Here is a 23,994-nt window from a genome sequence, read left to right as displayed (position 1 = left end):
CTCCGCGTCCCCAGGTGTTCCCGGGATCCCCAGGAGGCACTCCTATCTCAGGAGTGACCCACAGGGCTTTTCAAAGTTGTTATGTTATATCAGGGATTTCTGATTCTTCTTATGGAAGTAGATTTTGTTCATTTCTACTTCCAACTGTTTCTTTCCTTTCCCCAGAGTCAGGTGTGAAGGGGAGAGCATCACTTGGTCATTTCCAGCCCCGTGGCAGGGTGGGTGGTGAGACCAGCAACCCAGGAGTCAGGAGGCCCCAGAGCTGCTGTTAAAGCTCATATCCGCAGGGACAATGGGCTGGACTGGGACGATGGCCAAGGAGCTGCCCATGTGCCAGCGTCGTATTCTAGGAGCAGCTTGGACTAAACTGTGTTGAGTAGCCATTCTCAGAATTACCAGTTTTGCCAGGAATGGAAGGCAATAGGGTTGTTTTTTTTCCCCTCTTTTTATTGCTGTGTTCATTAGTATGCACGATACAAAGGCCAGAGTTGCTGAAGCAAAACCATCAAGTTCTGATTAATTTGCAGAACTCAGCTATGGAATCGCTCTGATATTTCTAACCAATAACGCTCCCTGGCTGAGTCACTCAGCGGAAGGATCCTTAATTGGAAACAGCCTCAGACAGTAGCACGGAGAGCATCAGACAGAGGAATATTAGGGCAGAAACACCCAGAGAGGAAATGCCGACCAGAAAGAAAACTGGCATAACGTGGATGGCTGAATCGACAGTGTTTGTCCGGAAACACCAGGCGTCCCAGGGAGTGGGGCTGACACAGAGCTGGAGTTTAGGGGAAAGACAGAGAAGCAGGTGGCCATATTTTTCAAAATCAGAAAGTTCATTTCTGTCCATATCTGTCCTTGTTTTTAATGAGCCTTGTCCTTTCCAGGTTGCCCACCTCTTGGTCTGGAAACCTTAAAAATCACAGACTTCCAGCTCCATGCATCCACTTCCAAGCGCTACGGCCTGGGGGCCCATCGGGGGAGACTCAACATCCAGGTACCCACACGGAGGGCAGGATTCAGGCTGCACCGCTAGTGGCTCTGGCCACCGACATGGCGAGGGTTCATTGAGCTTGGGGCAGGCTCCGTGCCTGGCATTTAACACGAATCAGCTCTAGTTCTCATGCCAGGGAAGAGCTTGCTGCTTAATCCACATTTTACAGAGAAAGAGTCCTGAGACTCAGGACACGTGTCTTCTCCAGAGACTGGTTGGTGAAACGGATGCTGCCGGTTCCTGGGCCCAGCCTGGACTGACTCCATGTGATCTGTGTGGAAAGGACACGTGGGGACACTGGCCGCCTGTGACCATGGGCAGGCAGTGACCTTGGTCCTCTCTCGCCTCCCGGCCCGTGTTTTTCCGCCACTCATGCCTCTTCCAGGCTCTTCTGTGGCTCCTTCTGCCGTGTTCTGCCAGCTCAAGCCCTTAGTGGCGCTCATCGTGTCTGGCCTCCCACCCTGAGGCTCAAAGGCCTCTGTAACTTTGGCCCTTGGTGCTGTCCCAGTCCTGCTCCTGGAAGGTGGGGTCGTCCTGCCTCCCTTTCTGCACCATGCGCTTCTGGGCTGCAGGCCTTTTCCCAAGCGGGGCCCCTGCCTGCAGCTCCCCATCCGCCGCTTTGTCCAAGCAGTGTAAACCCTGGTTCATCCATGGCTTCACATGCTCGTGCTTTTCTAACGTCATACGTGTAGCCATTAAGCATCGCAGATTTATTCTCCTAGAGTCCTGGAGGATAGACATCTTACTGGGCTCAAATCAAGGTAAGGGCAGGACTGCGTTCCTCCTGGAGGCTCTTGGGGAGAATCATTTCTTTTCCTGGTCCCGCTTCTCTAGGCGTGTGCATCCCTTGCTCGTGGCCCCTTCCTTCCTCTAAGCCAGCGATGGCAGGTCGAGTCTCTCTCAGGCTGCCATCTCTCTGGTTCTCCCTTCTGTCTCCCCCTTCCACTTTTCAGTTCAGTTTAGTTGCTCAGTCGTGTCCGACTCTTTGTGACCCCATGAACTGCAGCGCGCCAGGCCTCCCTGTCCGTCACCAGCTTCCGGAGTTTACTCAAACTCATGTCCATCCAGTCAGTGATGCCATCCAACCATCTCATCCTCTGGCATCACCTTCTCCTTCCGCCTTCAATCTTTCCCAGCATCAGGGTCTTTTCAACTTTTAAGGACCTTATAAGTACACTGAGTGCCTCTGGATGAGCCAGGACCATCTCCCAACCCCAAGCAGCCTTGGCTGCCTCTGCAGCCTTCATTTCCCTTTGTCACAGAACCTTGAGGATTCACAGATTCCAGGACGAGCGTGTGGACATCTTTGTGGGGCAGGGGGCATCACTCTGCCAACCCATCTCAGATGCCTTTTCCCTCCTCCTCCAACTCCAGCCGATCCACCCCTTCTCAACTTGGCATTTGATTCCGTGCCATTCTGTGCATTTCTCCAGGAACATAGTTCCCTAATATTTTTGCAGTCTTTCCCCAACTGATGTGTAACTGTGGGTGGTTTGCAAACCCTTTGGTAGATGTACCATCTTAGCCAGCCTCCTGGGAGGGAGGTATTCCTTTCACACCCACAGTGGGAGACCATCAAGGTTGCACTCAAAGCTTCCAGGTGGCAGAACTGACCTCTTATTTCCCCAGTGGTCACTGTAAGCATGCCACAGGTGGCTGCCATGCAAGAGTGGACGAGCCTCTTCCCAGGGAGCCCCTGGACTTGATGGGGGGACATCTGAGTGGAGCTCTAACTCCAAGCTCTCTTCCTTCCCCTTAACCACATCAGGCCTCATCACTGCTTCTTAGTTCAGACAGATTTGGTAATATGAACTTTCATGAAATCTAAAGTTGTTTTAAAAATATCCATTAAAAAAAAAAAACCCCAAACAGCTGTTAAAATATTTGGGTGTGTACAGCTAAACACTGTTTTACCAGTGGGTGAACTTTCAAAGTTTAAGTAGGAGTAACTGTTAATAATTCGAGGGCCCCCAACACCTTGCATGGGCCGAAGCCCTCCAAGTTAATAAAGTCAGACCCGAGCAGGCCTATATCCAGATGGGAGTGGGGCTGCCTCCTGCATCACTCAGAGGAGCTGTCATGTGGTGTCTCTGATTCCCTCTCTAGAAATGAAGTCATCCTTCGTTAAAGAAGACGCGTTCACATTGATAGCCCAGCTGGTAAAGAATCTGCCCGCAATGCAGGAGACCTGGGTTTGATGGCTGGGTTGGGAAGATCCCCTGGAGGAGGGAACGGCTACCTACTCTACTATTCTGGCATGGAAAATTCCATGGACAGAGGAGCCTGGCAGGCTATAGTCCATGGGGTCACAAAGAGTCGACATGACTGTGTGACCTTGATGTTCACATTGATCTACACTTTCGATCAGAAGTGGAGAGGCCCAGCTGGTCCTAAATTTGTGGGGTGAGGGTGGAGGATGGAAACTGTGTGCTTCCCAGTGAGCTGAGTGGACAGGTTGAGTGTATCCCAGTCAGGAAGGCTGAGTTCAGACTTGGCCTCGACACTTAGAGATTCTGGGACCTTGGAAATAATTACCTCCCGTCTCTTGAGCCTCAGTTGTCTCATCAGAAACGTGGGAGTCTATAGCACTCACTGGATTCCTTGAACAGTGAAACTGGGTGATTCATAGTCAGTGAAGTCAAGTGTGATTTGTCCCTGGTGGCTGAGTGGCAAAGAATCTGCCTGCTAATGCAGGAGACACAGGTTTGATCCCTGGGTCAGGAAGATTCCCTGGAGAAGGAAATGGCAACCCACTCCAATATTCTTGCCTGGAGAATCCCACACACAGAGAAACCTGATGGGCTCAATGGTGTCTCAAAGAGTCAGACACGACTTAGTGACTCAACAACAGCAACAATTTTAAAGCATTTACTGGATTATCTCACTCCTCTGCTGAAGCTGTGAGGACCCCTTTGGTGGGTTCCACCTTCCAGAATCAGTGCCACATGAAGCCTGATTGCATCCCGACAGGTGCCCCGGAATGCATCTTCCCACACATGGAGGTTGAATGCAGTTTAAAAATAACTACATCTTGTCTCACATCTGAGTATTTGGTAGGCGTGTCAAGCTAATGGGATTTTATGTGTGAGAAACAGCAAGGTTTTGGCATTAGAAACTATATTTAAATGCATTAAGCACAGGAGGTGAGCAAGGTCAGTCCAGCCCTTCGCTGCTCTGGCTCCGTGGGCGTGAATGTGGTCCACTCAGAACGCAGGCTCGGCGTGCACCCTGGTCCTCCTGCTAACGAGCTGAGGGGCTTTAGGCAAGATGCTCGCTTTGCTAACTTCTCAGAATATGAAGATTAAAAGGAGGAAGAAAGAGAATTGTCCTCCTTGATTCTCAAATGCCATTTTCCTTCCCATTAGATCCATTTCCTCACCTGACCATTTCGAAGTGTCCTTTATGTGTCAGAACTGGGTGGCCCTAAAAAAAGGCAGAGGGAAAAAGTTCCTGCTTATTCCTTTTCCCCAAGATGCCTCAGTCTCCAGCAAGAAGACTAGGAATCAGCTCTGATCTGGTGCTGTGCTGGGTGCTTTACCTGTTTCGTTTATTCCTTGACGTGAGACAAGGACTATTATTTTTATCACCTCTGTCTCTAAGAAAGCAGCTACATGGATTGGTAGAGTAACTTGGTTAAGATTTCTCAGGAGAGGAAGGATGTGACTCCAAGCAGCTTTAAACTTGGCGCTGTGGCTCCCAACGACCCCATAAAACAGCCCCAACCAACAACCAAAGTGTTCTATGCCCCTCTGGATGCTTATTAAGCCGTGTGCCAGTCTCTCTTCTGACTTTTATCTCGCGTTGATTTACTGGGGGGTTACCTCCTCAGGTCGTGTGAATCATGTTTGTCCGAGAGTCCCACACTGTGTGGGCACCGTGTCTGCACATACGTGTGTGCCTGGTGCAATGTGGCTGCCGAGAATGGTGGCATTATGACCCAGAGGTAGCGTTGGTCCGTGTACCAGTTTTGCCAGTACATCAGTGTCTTCTGGGACCAGCTACCTCCCCTGACCCCAGGGCACTGTCCACACAGCTGTGGGCAGAAGCCTCTGAAGAACTCAGTCCTGTCCATGATGCTCGTCACTCGGTGCTACTCTGGCTCAGGGTGGCCATGTGGTCCATCCTAGGCTGTTGGCTGCTCAGGTCCTTTGCCCATTTAGCCGTTGTGCCCACAACCCAACAGCTTGCATACTTCCTGACACCCTCTTCTATCATACTGCTTTCACCGTGTTTTTTAAGGTCAAGTTCTATCATTTAATGATAGAATTAAATGATATTAAAAGTTTTCAAATTTAAAAATGTATTAAAATTTTTATCATAGCAATTTAACGTGTCTCCTTACCAGAACTAATTTTTTTTTTTTTAGAATTGATTGAGTTTTTTTGTTCTTCTGATTACAGAGTTGCATAGATTTTGAACCTTATTTTTTCCTGTGCGCTTGGTTTTTATGAGTGCAAGAGTTTGCAGACTATGAGCATTCACTGGATTGCATTTTCCATGTTATAGCAGAAACACCCGTCTCTGTGGTAGTTCGTTGGAGAGTGCAGTGCAGTGCAAGTCCTGTCCGACTCTTTGCCACCGTGTGGACTATACAGTCCATGGAATTCTCCAGGCCAGAATACTGGAGTGGGCAGCCTTTCCCTTCTCCAGGGGATCTTCCCAACCCAGGGATTGAACCTAGGTCTCCTGCATTGCAGGCAGATTCTTTACCAGCTGAGCCACAAGGGAAGCCCAGGAATACTGGAGGGGGTAGCCTATCCCTTCTCCAGCGGATCTTCCCAGCCCAGGAATCGAACCGGGGTCTCCTGCATTGCAGGCAGATTCTTTACCAACTAAGCTGTAGTTCATTGGGGGCTGCTATAAAAACATGCCATACACCAGGTGGCTGATAAACAACACAGGTTTATTTCTTACAGTTCTGGTAGCTGGAAAGTTCAAGACCAAGGTCCTGGCATATTTAGTGTCTGGTGAGGGCCTGCTTCCTGGTTCCTAGATGACTGTCTTCTATGTCCTCAGGAGGTGGAAGGGGAGTTTCTCAGGGTCGCTTTTAGAAGAACACTAATCTCAACTCCTGGGTGAACACCGGGAGATAGTAAAGGATTGGGAGGCCTGGGTGCTTTTAGTCCATGGGGTTGCAAAGGTTGGATAGGACTTAGTGACTGAACACAGCAATCTCATTCAAGAGGGCTCCACCTCTGTAACCTGATCACCTGCCAAAGGTCTCTAAAACTATCATCTTGGAGATTAGGTTTCAAGATATGAATATTGAGGAGACATATGCATTCAGTTTATAGCATTCTTTTTCCTCATTTTAAGCATAAGACTTCGATAGATTAAAAGCAGCTTCTAATTCGACTTCTAAATTCTCCTTTTTGCAAGTGGAGTTTTGCTTGTGTCAATTTAATAATATAAGCTCAGAGGAAAAGCCCAGGTTTACATTTCCAGGTATACTGGACAAGAGAGAGTTTTAGGAATTCAAGGGAGGGGTCCAATTCATCAAAATAGTCTTCAGTTCAGTTCAGTTCAGTCGCTCAGTCCTGTCCGAACTCTTTGCAACCCCATGAATCACAGCACACCAGGCCTCCCTGTCCATCACCAACTCCCGAAGTTCACTCAAACTCACGTGCATCAAGTCAGTGATGCCATCCAGCCATCTCATCCTTTGTCGTCCCCTTCTCTTCCTGCCCCCAATCCCTCCCAACATCAGAGTCTTTTCCAATGAGTCAACTCTTCCCATGAGGTGGCCAAAGTATTGGAGTTTCAGCTTCAGCATCATTCCTTCCAGAAAACACCCAGGGCTAATCTCCTTTAGGATGGAGTGGTTGGATCTCCTTGCAGTCCAAGGGACTCTCAAGAGTCTTCTCCAACACCACAGTTCAAAAGCATCAATTCTTTGGCACTCAGCTTTCTTCACAGTCCAACTCTCACATCCATACATGATCACTGGAAAAACCATAGCCTTGACTAGGCGGAACTTTGTTGGCAAAGTAATATCTCTGCTTTTGAATATGCTATCTAGGTTGGTCATAACTTTCCTTCCAAGGAGTAAGCGTCTTTTAATTTCATGGCTGCAGTCACCATCTGAAGTGATTTTGGAGCCCCCCAAAATAAAGTCTGACACTGTTTCCACTGTTTCTCCATCTATTTCCCGTGAAGTGATGGGACCAGATGCCATGATCTTCGTTTTCTGAATGTTGAGCTTTAAGCCAACTTTTTCACTCTCCTCTTTCACTTTCATCAAGAGGCTTTTTAGTTCCTCTTCACATTCTGCCATAAGGGTGGTGTCATCTGCATATCTGAGGTGATTGATATTTCTCCCAGCAATCTTGATTCCAGCTTGTGCTTCTTCCAGCCCAGCGTTTCTCATGATGTACTCTGCATATAATTAAATAAGCAGGGTGACAATATACAGCCTTGACGGACTCCTTTTCCTGTTTGGAACCAGTCTGTTGTTTCATGTCAAGTTTTAACTGTTGCTTCCTGACCTGCATACAGGTTTCTCAAGAGGCAGGTCAGGTGGTCTGGTATTCCCATCTCTTGAAGAATTTTCCACACTTTGTTGTGATCCACACAGTCAAAGGCTTTGGCATAGTCAGCAAAGAAGAAATAGAAGTTTTTCTGGAACTCTCTTGCTTTTTCCATGATCCAAGAGATGTTGGCAATTTGATTTCTGGTTCCTGTGCCTTTTCTAAAACCAGCTTGAACATCTGGAAGTTCATGGTTTACATATTGCTGAAGCCTGGCTTGCAGAATTTTGAGCATTACTTTACTAGTGTGTGAGATGAGTGCAACTGTGTGGTAGTTTGAGCATTCTTTGGCCTTGCCTTTCTTAGGGATTGGAATGAAAACTGACCTTTTCCAGTTCTGTGGCCACTGCTGAGTTTCCCAAATTTGCTGGCATGTTGAGTGCAGCACTTTCACAGCATCAGAATAGTCTTACCCAGGTTTATATTGGCAGTGTCCCAGGGTCCTTTTCTACTAACGTACTTGTGAGGATGTCTGTGGTCTCATTTAGAAACAATCATTGGCTTCTTCTGGGACCAGTCACAGGCAGATTGGAAATTAACATCCCAGGTCTCAAAGAAAAAGTTTCAATAATGATCTCTAAAATCACCCTTGGAGCATTTGTTTGCGTGTGCTTGGTCTTAGGAGATAGCCCTGTATTCAGGTGGGCCATTTAACAGTAGCCATTGCCTGTCCTGTCCTAGCAGAATCTTCTAAGGGCTCTGAGAGATTTTCCATGGCTTGTAAATTCAGCAAGGTGGTGTCAGAGACAGTGCTAGTCTTTGATTTATCCCACGACCACTGTTATTGGCAGAAAAGCCTTGAGCAGCTTATGGCAGCACTTGCATTTCAAAGGGCTGGGTTTCAGTTTCATTCGTAAGACTCTAAAATGATGGTAAGTATAAGCCTGACATGTGATGCAAAGAAATGAAATACTGAGAGCCTGATTGGACCTCAGGATGTCATCGTGATTCCTGCCGATAATCAGGAATGTAAGAGGGTGATGTTCTGATCAGAGTTTAGAAGAAAGAGCTGATGTTTTGAGGTCACAAGGGAAAACACGGAACATCAACACCTTCAGATGTCTTTGCGATCCCTGGTCGTCATTTGACTCTGTGTGGCACATGACTTGTCTCGTGTGTTAGCTGTCTTTCATGAGGAAGTATAGTTATAATAATAGCATCTGTCTGAGCCACTTCTCAGCACCGCTGGAATGAAACCCAGCTCCTCTTGAAAGTCATTCCATTCAAGGAATTCTACAGAGGAGCCAGATCCTGATATTAGAATCTGCTGCCAATGTTCTGAACATCTTTTTACCTGAAATGAAGTGTAAGCCAAGAAGATGGTCGCTGCCCATGGCTTCAGATATGTGAAAGTGAAAGTCGCTCAGTCGTGTCCGACTCTTTGCGGCTCCATGGACTGTCCATGGAATTCTCCAGGCCAGAATACTGGAGTGGGTAGCCTTTCCCTTCTCCAGGGGATCTTCCTAACCCAGGGATCGAACCCAGGTCTCCCGCATTGCAGGCAGATTCTTTACAGCTGAGCCACAAGGGAAGCCCGATATACCTATGGGGAGTTGGTTAGAGAGCACTGAACCAATTTTTATCCTGGTGTTGAAGTTCAGGAGCCTGAGCACATCCCACATGTCTGTCTGCCAGTCCTCTTGGGCCCTGGTGGCACCTGGTGCCCCACCCTGGCCAAATATGCATGCATGCTTGCTCAGTCCCTTCAGTCGTGTCCGACTTTTTGCGACCCCATGAACTGTAGCCCACCGGGCTCCTCTGTCCATGGGATTCTCCAGTCAAGAACACTAGAGTAGGTTGCCTTGCCCTTCTTCAGGGGAGCTTCTCAACCTAGGGATCAAACTCGCATCTCTTACATCTCCTGTGCTGGCTGGTGGATTCTTAACCGCTAATGCCACCTGGAAAGCCCCATCTGGCCAAAAATGGAGACCACGTTTAACTTGCAGACCCCACCCAGGGCAGCACCATTTTCTCAGGCATTGCCCTGGGCACCCTGACTCCTGCCTGTTCCTGGAATCATTTGCACTCAGGGTCTTCTGATCCCAAAGCCTGTCTGTTCCTTCACTCTGTCCCAGTTCTCTGGGCAGCAGCAGCCTCTCGTTTCTTTCTGGTTGCACAAAACCTTGCTGTAAGTCAGGAAGCCCTCCCTGGGGGCTGTTTACATGCTGGGTGCTGCAGAGGCAAAAATCATCACAGTGGATATAGTTTCCAAACCCAAGAATGTCATGCTTGTTCCCATAAAGGGATTTTGTTCTGCGTCTGGCTTCAAGAAACGGTCCGGGACACAGTGTCCAGATGCCAGGATGCAGGAATTTGGGGTATTTGGATTTTTATGGGAATAACAGGACCAAATATTTTGAATCATGACTTTTGGAAAATTCTAAGTGAGAATTTGCCATAATGAGATTGCTGTTCTCATTCTCGGTTGCATCCTGAAGGCAAGTGCGGTGAGAAGAGCTGGGCGCAGAGCAGGCTAAGGAGGACAGGGGCGCCCCGAGGAGCAGAGACGCCGGGCCTGTGTCTCCGACCGTTCTGAAACCACTAACCCCCTGGTGCTGAAGCGGCCCCTGCGCCACTTGCCATCTGAATTTTTTCTTTACTATTTTACTAAATTTCACTAAATTGTTATTCCATTTCATCTGCAGTGTACTCAGAGGGAAACTCTGGTTTAGAGAAGAGAAACTGAAGTCAGGGGCTGAGTGACCTGCCCTAACCCGATACCTAGTAAGCGCAGAGCTGAGATGCAAAGGGAAGGGTTTTCCGTGCTCCTTTCTTTGCATCTCATGCAAAGGTGCCCATGGGAAGGTTCAGCCTGTGGTCTCCTCCAGCACCCCACCTTCTGACTCATCTCCCTGACCGCTGAGTCTCCTAGTACCATCCTGGCAGGACCCAGAGACGTTTGAGGGGTGTCAACAGTCATCCCCGTGGGCCTCGTGTCCATCCAGCTGGCAGAACCCACTGCGCCTTCTCAAATGATGCCTCGTAAAGATGGGCCTCTGGGCTGTCAGCCCTGCCACACTGTCTCCTGGGCACATACGCCTGGGAGGCGGGAGTCCATGTTATTCCGAGCGAGGGTTTCAGTGGACGCAGCACACACTGCCCAGGCGGAGAAGACTTGTGTGAAGAGAGGATGAAAGACAAGGAAGGGAGAGGAGGCGCGAAAGACAGATCAGAGCAGAGTTTTTCTCATCTTCACTCATTTCATTCAAAACCCCGCCTCCTGGGAACCTTATTGGTGCCAGGCAGACACTGTCAGGCGTCTTGGGGAGACAATGGTGAACAAACCCAGAAACGCTCTCTAATCTCTTAGCAAATATTTAAGGAAGGCCTTCTGTGTGTTGGGTCATGTCCTAGGTCCTTGGGATGCCTCCGTGGCCGAAACAGAGATCTTCACCATCTGATAACTTACAATCTAGTGGGAGTTGTTTAGTCCCTAAGTGGTGTCTGACTGTTGTCTGACCCCATGGACTGCAGCCCTCCAGGCTTCCCTGTCCGTCACTATCTCCCAGAGTTTGCTCAAATTCATGCCCATTAAATCGGTGGTGCCATCCAACCATCTCATCCTCTGTCACCCCCTTCTCCTCCTGCCCTCAATCTTTCCCAGAATCAGAGTCTTTTCTAATGAGCTGGCTCTTCACATCAGGTGGCCAAAAGGAGGCACATAAAAGCAAGAAATGTAACAGGATGACTTTTATAGTATTTCAAAAGGTGATAAATGTAACAAACGTATAGCCAACAGTGGGGTCGGGAGGCCACCTCTGGGGAGGGGTCAGGTTATAGTTAAAAGTGATCAAGATCAGGTTTGAGGCCAAGTTGGCTTAAGGATCAGCAGGGGATCAGGTAGCTGTGGGAGGAACATTCCGGCAGTGGGAGTGACTTGAGTGTCTTGTAATGACGACAGGCTGAACATTACCACTTAACAAGGAGCAGGGGTGGCTGGGGCCCAGAGAGGGCAGAGGGGAGTCGCCAGTCCAGATGTCAGTCTGGGAGGACTTTGACTTTGACTCTTGAGCCAATTGAGGGGCTGTGGAAAGGTTTTGGGGTGCAGGAATGCCATGCTCTGCTTTGCAAGTGCTAAGGAGTAACCCAGTCTCTGTGTTGACTTAGGGAAGCAGGCGTCAAAGCAGGGGGCCTGAGAGTGGTGACGTCAGCACCCTATGTGAGAGGTGATGCTGGCTCCAGCCAAGCCAGGGGTGTGGAGGCGGTGAGAAGTGTTTGGGTTTTGGATATTTTGAAAGCAGGCTTTTCTGACAAGGAGGAGAATGCGGTTTGGATGCGAGAGAGAAAAAGAAGAGTCCAGGATGCCTCCTCCAGTGTTATTTTGGCCTTGGGTCATGAAATGGGGAAATGAAATTATTTTGAAAAAACTCAAGGGTGAGATTGCCCAGTGACAGCCTGTGATGAATGCACAGAAGGAGAGGACCAGGTGCGGTAGCTCTGGGGGCCTCCGCAGCAAAGTGTCACAAACAGCGTGAAGCAGCAGGGATTTACTCACAATTCCAGAGGCTGGCAGTCTGAAATCAAAGTGCTTGGGGGTCTGAGCTTCCTCTTACGCTACTCGCAGAGGATCTTCTTGCCTCTTCCCGCTGCCAGTCCTCAGGCATCCCAGGATGGCTGTTCCTGGCTTGCAGTGGCATCTCTCCAGTCTCTGCCTCTGTGGTCACAGGCGGGCTCCCTCCTACATCATCTCTCATCTCAGTGTGTCTGTCTCTGTAACCAGAATTCCCCTTCTTTCAAAGACAGCAGCCATCAGGTTTAGGCCCTCAACTTCGTCTGCTAATTTCATCTGCAACAACTCTGTTCCCAAAGAATATCACCTTCTGAGGTTCCGGGAGTTAGAGATTGAACCTGTGTTTTTGGAGGATATAATCCAACCCATAACACCATAGTTTTCTAACTCAACAAACCTGCCTCAATCTGGAGATCTGGAACACTTTCCTGAGGATGGGCTACAAGGTTTGAAGCAGGATTAAAAGTTAAGAGTTTATCAGACAAAGAGTTGACAGAGGGGACAGGAGAGAACTCCTAGTTGAAGGGAACAGTGTGTGCAAAGGCCCCATGATGGAGGGAACATGTTATATTTGAAGAACCAAAGCCAGTGTGACTGGACCTGTGCTGTGCTTATGGAGCAATATCATGGCCAATAAACCTAAGAAAGTGCTCTTTATCTTTAGTCTTTAAGTAAATACAGATTAAAATCACAATGATATGTAGGTACTAGAATGGCTTTTTTTTTTTTTTAAAGCAACAATATCAAGTGTGGACAAAGATATGGAGCAATAGAAAATTTTATATAGTGCTGGGATTATGAAATAGCACAACCGCATTGGGAACCTGTTTGGCAGTATCTACTGAACTCAACATTCTTGTACCTGTTAGTCTAACAAATTCTTTCTTACACCTAAAAGAAATGCATTCATATATGTACAAAAAACATGTACAGATAGGGTCATAGCATTGTTATTTGTGATACTCCCAATATGGTAGTAATCCCCATGTCCATCAGACCGTATAATGGATAAAAGCATTTGTATATGTGTACAGTGGAATACTATACAGCAGTGAAAAGGAATACGTTACTGCTGCCTGTAATAATATGGATGAATCTCACAGATGCCACAGTGACCAGAAGGAGCCAGGCACAAAAGAGCTGTCACAGAAAGTTCCATTTATAGAAAAAAGAAAACGGGAAAATCAGTCCAGGGAGATGGATGTCAGAACAATGGTTATGTTAGGGAAAGGCAATGCCTGGGTGGGGCCGCCAGTGGGAACCTGTGGCGTGCTGGCCATGCCCTACATGTAGATCTGGGTGTGAGTGCCTGGGTGAGTGCACTGTGTAAAATTTAAAAAAAAAATTATTTATTTATTTGGCTGCACCAGATGTAGGGCCTTTGGTCTTCATTGTGGCATGCAGGATCTTTTGTTGTGAATTCTTAGTTGTGTCAGGGAACTCCCTGATAGATTTCGTTTTAATCATTTTTCATTTCAAACTCGAGATGTTTATTGTTTTCCTTAGTTAGTGCAAGACATTTTTAAAAAATGGATTTGGGGTTTAAAAATGGACTTTAAAGCAATGAGTATTTCTTTTCAATCAGCTTTATTGATGATTACCCCTTCATGGATCACAGACTTGTTGTGGTGAAGAGGTTTGCATAATTCACTGAAGATATGAGCCATGACATCCAGGGCCACTCAAGACAGACAGATCATAGAGAAGAGTTCTGACAAAACATGGTCCGCTGAAGGAGGGGATAGCAAAGCACTCCATATTCTTGCCTTAAGGACCCCATGAACATTATGAAAAGGCAAAACACATGACACCTGAAGATGAGCTCGTATATGTGAACTGAGAACTTCCAGATGTACAAGCTGGGCTTGGAGAAGGCGGAGGACTAGAAATCAGACTGCCAGCATTCTTTGGACCATAGAGAAAGCCAGGGAGTTCCAGAAAAACATTTGCTTCTGCTTCACTGACTATGCGAAAGCCTTTGACTGTGTGGATCACAAAAACTGTTAAACATTCTCAAAGAGATGGGAATACCAGACCAGCTCACCTGTCTTCTGAGAAACCTGTATGTGGGTCAAGCAGCCACAGTTAGAACCTTACGTGGAACAATGGACTGGTGCAAAACTGGAAAAGGAGTACGAGGCTGTATATTGTCACCCTGCTTATTTAACTTCTATGCAGAGTACATCATGTGAAATGCTGGGCTGGATGAATCACAAGCTGGAATCAAGATTGCCAGGAGAAATATCAACAACTGCCGATATGCAGATGATACCATTCTAGTGGCAGAAATCGAAGAGGAACTAAAGAGCCTCTTGAAGAAGATGAAAGAGGAGAGTGAAAAAGTTGGCTTAAAACTTATGATCCACCTCCCAGAATTCTGGAAATAAAAGCAAAAATAAACAAATGGGATCTAATTAAAATTAAAAGCTTCTGCACAACAAAGGAAACTATAAGCAAGGTGAAAAGATAGCCTTCTGAATGGGAGAAAATAATAGCAAATGAAGCAACTGACAAACAACTAATCTCAAAAATATACAAGCAACTTATGCAGCTCAATTCCAGAAAAATAAATGACCCAATCAAAAAATGGTCCAAAGAACTAAATAGACATTTCTCCAAAGAAGACATACAGATGGCTAACAAACACATGAAAAGATGCTCAACGTCACTCATTATCAGAGAAATGCAAATCAAAACCACAATGAGGTACCACTTCACACCAGTCAGAATGGCTGCGATCCAAAAATCTGCAAGCAATAAATGCTGCAGACGGTGTGGAGAAAAGGGAACCCTCCTACACTGTTGGTAGGAATGCAAACTAGTACAGCCACTATGGAGAACAGTGTGGAGATTCCTTAAAAAATTGCAAATAGAACTACCTTATGACCCAGCAATCCCACTGCTGGGCATACACACCGAGGAAACCAGAACTGAAAGAGACACATGTACCCCAATGTTCATCGCAGCACTAGACACATGTACCCCAATGTTCATCGCAGCACTGTTTATAATAGCCAGGACATGGAAATAACCTAGATGTCCATCAGCAGATGAATGGATAAGAAAGCTGTGGTACATATACACAATGGAGTATTATTCAGCCATTAAAAAGAATTCATTTGAATCAGTTCTGATGAGATGGATGAAACTGGAGCCGATTATACAGAGTGAAGTAAGCCAGAAAGAAAAACACCAATACAGTATACTAACACATATATATGGAATTTAGAAAGATGGCAATGACGACCCTGTATGCAAGACAGGAAAAAAGACACAGCTGTGTATAACGGACTTTTGGACTCAGAGGGAGAGGGAGAGGGTGGGATGATTTGGGAGAATGGCAGTCTATCATGTATACTATCATGTAAGAATTGAATCGCCAGTCTGTCTGACGCAGGATACAGCATGCTTGGGGCTGGTGCATGGGGATGACCCACAGAGATATTATGGGGAGGGAGGTGGGAGGGGGGGTTCATGTTTGGGAACACATGTAAGAATTAAAGATTTTAAAATTTAAATAAATAAATAAATAAAAAGCCAAAAAAAAAAAAAAAAAACAAACCAAAACCAAAAAACCTAAGATCGTGGCATCCAGTCCCATCACTTCATGGCAAATGGAAGGGAAAAATTGGAAGAAGAGACAGATTTTATTTTCTTGGGCTCCAAAATCACTGCAGATGGTGACTGCAGCCATGAAATTAAAAGATGCTTACTTCTTGGGAGGAAAGCTATGCTAAACCTAGATCAGTTCAGTTCAGTCGCTCAGTCATATCCGACTCTTTGTGACCCCGTGAATTGCAGCACACCAGGCCTCCCTGCCCATCACCAACTCCCGGAGTTTACCCAAACTCATGTCCATCGAGTCAGTGATGCCATCCAGCCATCTCATCCTCTGTCGTCCCCTTCTCCTCCTGCCCCCAATCCCTCCCAGCATCAGGGTCTTTTTCAATGAGTCAACTCTTCGCATGAGGTGGCCAACGTACTAAACCTAAAAAGCAGAGACATTCCTTTGCCAACAAAGGTCCATATAGTCAAAGCTATGGTTTTTCTATTAGTCATGTACATATGTGAGAGTTGGACCATAAACAAGGCTGGGCACTGAAGAATTGATGCTTTCAAATCGTAGTGATGGAGAAGACTCTTCAGAATCCCTTGGACTGCAAGGAGATCAAACTAGTCAATCCTAAAGGAAATCAACCCTGAATACTCATTGGAAGGACTGATGCTGAGGCTGAAGCTCCAGTACTTTGGCTACCTGATGCGAAGAGCTGACTCACTGGAAAAGACTCTGATGCTGGGAAAGACTGAAGGCAAAAGGAGATAGGGGCAGCAGAGAATGAGATGGTTAGATAGCATCACCCACTCAATGGACATGAATTTGAGAAAACTGGGAGATAATGAAGAATGGGGAAGCCTGGTGTACTGTAGTCCATGGGGTTGCAAAGAGTCAGACACGACTTAGTGGCTGAACAACAACACTGATGATCAAGGTCTGAAGTGGCAAGAAGCTCTGCTTATTTGCCAAAGGATCAGCTGATTGGCACCCAGGCAGTGTTATGCGTTTATCAAAAGTTTATCACTGAGGTTTACCAAAGGTGGATATTCAGAGAGCATTATGGCCTCTTTTGGGAGAATAGTTACTTACCTATATTAATCAGATATCACAGCTAACATTTTTAGGTAATCACTGCCTCCAAAAGAGGTAACTTGTTGGTAACTATAAAGTTTCAGCCTCTAAGAATTTTTTTTTCTGGAAAAGATTCCAAAAGAACTATTACTTTATTCTGTTTCAGTCCAAATAGCCCTGGATTATGTTTACAAAGTGGCAGCTGGGTCAATTATCTGGGAATTGCTAATTGCTAAATTGTTACACTCACTTGGATATAACTTTTTAATTTGCTTCCAGATGTTTCTGTACTGAGGCAGCCCATGATCATGAAGTATGTACAGTGCAGATCAATGGTTTCACGACAGCAGAGTGATTTTGAGATTCACAGTTTTCTATATATGCCATAAAGCAAATTACATAGTACCTAGCACATAGTAGGTGCTCATGTAGACACCTAGAAAATTAAAGAACAGTTTAAAAAATTGGTTGTATATCATATTTCTGCATTTGTCCATATTTGTCTTTGAAATTAAAAGACGCTTGCTCCTTGGAAGAAAATCTATGACCAACTTAGACAGCATATTAAAAAGCAGAGACATTACTTTGCCAGCAAGTTCCATCTAGTCAAGGCTATGGTTTTTCCCGTAGTCATGTATGGATGTGAGAGCTGGACTATAAAGAAAGCTGAGTGCTGAAGAGTTCATGCTTTTGAACTGTGGCGTTGGAGAAGACTCTTGAGAGTCCCTTGGACTGCAAGGAGATCAAAGCAATCAATCCTAAAGGAAACCAGTCCTGAATATTCATTGGAAGGACTGATGCTGAAACTCTAATACTTTGGCCACCTGATGTGAGGAACTGACTCATTTGAAAAGACCCTGATGCTGGGAAAGATTGAAGGCGGGAGAAGAAGGGGATGACAGAGGATGAGATGGTTGGATGGCATCACTGACTCGATGGACATGAGTTTGAGCAAGGTTTGAGAGTTGGTGATGGACAGGGAAGCCTGGCGTGTTGTAGTCCATGGGGTCGCAAAGAGTCGGACACGACTGAGCTGAACTGTATTTGTGCGTCTATCTATCTATATTTGTGCATCTCCTTTCCTTTTATTTTAGCCAGTTTTATAAGCAAGGAGTTAAAGAAATCAAAACATTAAAGGATTATATCAGATAAACAATAGAATGGTTGTTGCCAGGGGCTGAGCCGGAGAGGAAATGGGGAGATGTAGGTTAAAGAGTATATACTTTGAGTTATAAGAAGAGTAACTTCAAAGGATCTAATATATAGCATGGTGATTATAGTTAATAATACAGTATTGTGGAATACTTGAAAGTTGTTGAGGAATAGATCTTAAGCATTCTCACCACACACACAAACAAAAGAGTTAACACTTGAGGTGATGGCTATATTAATTATCTTGATCTTGGTAATCCTTCTGTAATGTATATGCCTATCAAAGCATCAAGTTGTACATATGTACAATTATATCTGTCGATTAGTCCTAATAAAGTTGGAAAAGACAAAAATAAAAACAAAGCGATGGTCTCTGTAGAGGCATTCCACATTCCACCCTACTCCCTGACCCCCATCAAATGCTGTGAATGGGGCAGCTACTTCCAGCCTTTTTCACTTGTTTCTTTGGGAATTTAAATCTTAATTTCCAAATAATGTGCAGGTATTGATATATACTGATTTATAAATTTTGGACTTTATCATTTAAATCTTTATTATGGAAGATGACGATTTCAGCTCATTTCTAATCATCCCTATTTAATCTTTCCAACAAAATTGTATCTCAAATTTTGGACAAAAACCTACATTGGAGATTTTCATTGTTATGACTGTAAATACTGCTTACCACTGAGCCAAGAATTATTGTAGTTTTAAGTCAAGAATTTATTCCCATTATATAATTTCTTGACGACATTTCGTTTTCCTGGAAATGCTCATGTTTTAAAAAAAGCATCCCACACCCTGCAATAGTCTGGGCCTGTAAAACCGCCTTCAGTGTAACTTTCTGTTAGGTCAGATCTGCTCAGGCATTTTTAGTGTGGCTTTTGCTTTTCCTGTTCCTGTAGACACCCTTTCAGGAGCCCTTTGACCTGCTGTGTCTCTGGATCTTCTGCATCGCTTGTGTCGGGATTTCTTCCCCATCACCCTGTCTCAGAGCCTCTGATTTCTCAGTCTGCCATCTTCCTCTTTTTGGTGTTCTGCTTCCTTTATGTGGAGCATACCCTGCAGTAGCTTCATGGAAACGGTACGAGAGAAACTTCTTGAGGATCTGTGAATCTGAAAACTGTCTTTTGTGATCAATAGTCTATGTATAAAATTCCAAGTTGGAAAATCTTTGCTTTCAGAATTTTGGAGTTGTTATCTCTTCATTCTTGTAGCTTCAGATGTTGTTATTGAGAATTCTGGTACTCTTCTTAATCTTTTATTTTAAATTTATTTTTTAAAATTATTTTTTCTTGGAGTACAGTTGATTTACAGTGTTGTGTTAGCTTCTATTGTGCATCGAAGTGAATCAGTTATACATATACATATATCCACTCTTTTTTTTAGATTCATAAAGGTCATTACAGAGGACTGAGTAGGGTTCCCTGTGCTATACAGTAGGTTCTTATTAGTTACCATTTTTATGTATATTTTAGGAGTGTATTTAGTGTATATATATCAGTCCCAATCTCCCAATTTTTCCTTCCCCTCTTTGTTTTATTGTTTCCTCTTTGAAAGCTTTTTATTTTGAAGTTCACAATGATATGCCTTGGCGTGGTTCTTATTTCATTCAATGTCCCATATTCTTAGTTCTTTGGAGCCTTAAGCCATAGAGATTTGGGACATTTTCAGATAATAGTTTTTTGCAATTTCTTCCTCTGGAAAAAAAAAAAAATCTCTGACTTTACACTCTGCTCTTCTTCTTTTTCTGGCATTGCTTATTGTTACTGGAACTTTCACATTCCAAGAGTTCTTCCTTGTGTACTACTGTGTCCTCCCTGTGACTTTCCTATTTTTGATTCATGCAAACAAGATCTTCTCTTTCAACGGATCATAACTGTAGTGTCTTTGAGGTTTTTTCCTGTTCTCCAGTATATTCTTAGCTTATTTATTTTTTCTTTGTTCTACACTTGGATGCATTGTGTTCTAGAATTGCATGCAGAAAGAGAGGTGGGTCATCTCACGCTTCACTATGTTGATTGATTTCCACTGAATTCCCTGTACTTGTCTATCATATCTTCCCTCCTCTGTGTCCAGGGTTTCCAAGTCTAGTCTCTCTGGTTGCCTTTTTTAAGAGAAAAAAAAAAATCAAGTTTTTGCAGAAGAGAAGACTCTACACATGGACATCACCAGATGGTCAATACAGAAATCAGATTGATTATATTCTTTGCAGCCAAAGATGGAGAAGCTCTATACAGCCAGCAAAAACAAAACCAGGAGCTGACTGTGGCTCAGATCATGAACTCCTTATTGCCAAATTCAGACTTAAATTGAAGAAATTGAAAGAGGAGAGTGAAAAAGTTGGCTTAAAACTCAGCATTCAGAAAGCTGAGATCAGGGCATCCGGTCTTATCACTTCATGGCAAATAGATGGGGAAACAGTGAGAGACTTTATTTTGGGGGCTCCAAAATCACTGCAGATGGTGACTGCAGCCATGATATTAAAAGACACTTAGTCCTTGGAAGGAAAGGTATGACCAACCTAAACAGCATATTAAAAAGTAAAGGCATTACTTTGCCAACAAAGGTTCATCTAGTCAAAGCTATGGTTTTTCCAGTAGTCATGTATGGATGTGAGAGTTGGACTATAAAGAAAGCTGAGTGCCGAAGAATTGATGCTTTTGAACTGTGGTGTTGGAGAAGACTCTTGAGAGTCTCAGGGACTGCAGGGAGATCCAACCAGTCCATTCTAAAGGAGATCAGTCCTGGGTGTTCATTGGAAGGACTGATGTTGAAGCTGAAACTCCAATACTTTGGCCACCTGATGCGAAGCGTTGACTCATTGGAAAAGACCCTGATGTTGGGAGGGATTGGGGGCAGGAGGAGAAGGGGACAACAGAGGATGAGATGGTTGGATGGCATCATCAACTCAATGGACTCAACTCAATTTGAGTAAACTCTGGGAGTTGGTGATGGACAGGGAAGCCTGGTGTGCTGCAGTCCATGGGGTCACAAAGGGTCAGACATGACTGAGCAACTGAACTGAGCTGAAGGCTGGGGAGGTGGGATGGATGTGAGAATCTAATATTTTGATTCACATTTTGAATCAATTCCTCGTTTTTAGTCCTCTCTCACTCACCTTCCAAGATATCTAAGAATCCAGTTTTTGAGCTTTCTTAAATTCAGTGTGGCTTACTTCCCATTGGTGTGCACCTTGGAAGTTAGCACTTCCTTCTCTTACTGAGTTATTCAAGAGCCCTTCACCTCATTTCTGTCTTCATATATTGTGATCTGAGTTTTATAAACATCTCCTAGTTCTATCAGTGGTCAAAGTTGTGTTTCTTTATCTTGTTTTCTTTGCTTAGGGGAACTAGTGAGAGAAGAACCTGGCAAAACCAACATATTTACTCCATCATTTCGAAACAGACAATGCCCATTTGATTGATCTTAAATGGAGAGTTTCAGGTTTTCTCTTTGTTATGGAATTAATAATTCCCCCTTTTATCTTAAGCAAAATCTTTCATCTATTAGATGTCTTGATAGGAATTTTTAAGGGAAAAAATGATGCATATAAAAATTGCTTTGAGAAAATTACATTAATTCCTAATTTATTTGGTACTCTAGAAGAAACAGTCATTCTATGTAAGTGGTATTTTGAAAACTAGTTTCCTTAAAATTTAAGGAATCAAACCTTCCATTTCAACAATTTCTGACTGAAATTTCTCCAAAATTTATGAAGTACTTCTCTGCATTATTAAACAAAAAGGGATGAATGTTTCTTGGTTTCTCAGACGTGTTACTGATATCATTTTTGGCACTCTGGTGTAATTTGGTGACATCTCTGAGACTGGTACCCCCTCTTTCATTGAATTCTCCTGGACTCTTGCTTTATAAATTTGTAATTGATTTTGCAGAGGTGACTGTCATGTCCCAAAGAGTCAGGTTCGCACAGGGCTCTTCAATCCCCTGACACCTTATTACACTTAATTGACTGTCTGGTGTGCTTAGGAAGAGCTGAGATTGGCCGCAGAAGTAGGATATCCAGGCTAGCAAAACCAGGAACAGGAAATCGCATGTCAGATCTCAGACAGTAGACTTTGGTTGAATGGCATGAGGACAGCTGCTCCAAGCTTTCATGATCTTGGAGGGGTAAACATCTCGAGCTATGTGGCAGCTCTTTCTTGTCTGCTTAGCCCAGGAGCTGGCATGCTTAAGCTCTGCATGATCAACGTTTGGGGCTGGGCAGCTCTTTGTGGCTGGGGCTGTCCCATGGGTTGTAGAATGTTTCCCAGCATTCCTGGCCTCTATCTGTCATTGCCAGTTGCACACACTGCCCCCAGTTGTCACAGCCAAACACAGCTGCAAGCATTGCCAGATGTGGGGGGAGACAACATGGACTCCTGTTGAGAACTGTAGACAGTGAGCCTCCTCTTTTGTCAGATTTTATAACTCTCTTCTGGATATTTGGTGTTGTACACACTATGACACCAGTTGACTGGAATAGTGTTGCAATTCCAATGTGAACTAATTCTTAAAACATCCATATTTTCATGATTTACCAGATATTCATTGTTTTAGATGTACTGATTTGTTGTTTGGTCGCTAAATTGTGTCTGACTCTTCGAGACCCCTTGGACTGTAGCCGACGCCAGGCAGTCTGCTCTGTCGGTGGGATTGTCTTGGCGAGAAGACTGGAGCAGGTTGCCATTTCCTTCTCCGTGGGATCTTCCTGACCCAGGGATCGAACCGTGTCTCCTGCTTGGCAGGTGGATTCTTTACCACTGAGCCAGCAGGGAAGCCCAGATGTACTGATAACTAGTGTTAGCTGAGTGTTCAGTTCTTTTGGCATCCATGTTAACCAAGTGCCAGCCCCTGCTGAAAGCACAGTCAGCATCCTAAGGGAGAAGTGAGCATTGCTCTCACTTGAACAGATGGGGAAACCGAGGCACAGAGCAATTTAGGCAAATTGCCTGAACTCGTACAGTATGAAGTTTGCAGACCTGAGATTCACACCCAGCTAGGGCTTCAGAGCACAAGCTGTTAATCAGCCTGCTGTGCGGTGGTTGATCTTGATATGCCAACACCAGAAGATGCTGTGAGGGGACCTTAGTCCATCTGCCTGTTCTGAGTTCCGGGAAGGCAGGTCTGACCCCTTGTTGTCTACCCTTGTATTCCTCCTGCCTGGACCACTACTTGGCAAATAGCAGAGGCAAGGTGAAGACTAATTTCAATAAATAAATGAAACTGTTCTAAGCACCAGTCTCATGGGTGGTTTACAAGAACAGCGGAACCTCAACAAAAACTCAGTGCATATTATAGTTTCTTGAAAGAAGGTGAATTGTGATACTGTAAGTCGTTAAAGGGTTGCAGGCCTCTTCCTTTGGGGGGAGAAGTGCCGTAGATGAAGAAAGGGAACAATTGTGTAATTATAGCCTTCAGACAGGGTTGGTGACCTCCCTGATGACCAGCAGTCCTGGGAAATGAGACATTTTACTTAAGAGTCGACATCGCTTTAACAAAACTCACTGAAGCGCAGGTAGAACAAGTCACGCACACTTGCAAAATTGAGCTTTTCTTTGGTGGCTCTGGAAGGCGAAATCTTGCAACACCTCTAGGTCCTTATTGTAGACACCCTGTGTGCCTTCAGACACAGAGGTGCTGGTTAGCTGAGAGCGTGGGTTTCTGGAGAATGTTGACTCACAGCCATTTTATTCACCTTCATTTGAGATGGGTGTGCTTTTAGGAGAGCATCTGGTGCTCAGTTGCTCGGCGGTGTCTGACTCTCTTTGACCCCATGGATGTAGCCTGCCAGGCTCCTCTGCTCATGGACTTTCCCAGGTAGAGTAGAGGACCACGGCACATTAGTTCCGACGTTTGCTCTCCGAGCTCTTTCGGGACTGTTCCAGGAGTGGACTGGGAAGCATACCCTGTGTTGGTCCTGATACAAGGCTTAAGTTAGCCAGTGCAGTGCTGGATGAGTCCTGTCGATAGGACCCCTTGCCAAGCTGTCCCTCTGCTGTAGCTGGGCTCTGGGCTCCACATCACTGTTGGCCATTAAAATAAGGCTGACGCAGAATTTGAGCTGAAAAGTGCTCAGAGGTAGGGAAGACGGACTGGCCTGTCGTTTTCATCTCTTGAGTATCATTCAGACTTTTTCTCATGTGATTATGTACCTGTGAAATAGGCATGGGGGAATGAGATT

At 45.1% G+C, this 23,994-nt stretch overlaps 1 protein-coding gene across 1 annotated transcript in view; it reads left to right on the top strand.

Annotated features, from left to right (window-relative positions):
* The window catches only part of CPXM2 (carboxypeptidase X, M14 family member 2), a 137,425-nt gene that overhangs the window by 31,135 nt on the left and 82,296 nt on the right, over positions 1-23,994 (top strand). Inside the window, exon 3 of the mRNA XM_068961609.1 lies at positions 888-997. Within this exon, the coding sequence (XP_068817710.1) occupies positions 888-997 (110 nt within the window). The remainder of the gene's footprint in view (positions 1-887; positions 998-23,994) is intronic.

This window comes from Capricornis sumatraensis, chromosome 23 (assembly GCF_032405125.1).
Source record: "Capricornis sumatraensis isolate serow.1 chromosome 23, serow.2, whole genome shotgun sequence".
Taxonomy (NCBI): Eukaryota; Metazoa; Chordata; class Mammalia; order Artiodactyla; family Bovidae; genus Capricornis; species Capricornis sumatraensis.
This window is presented reverse-complemented; position numbering and strand designations above follow the sequence as displayed.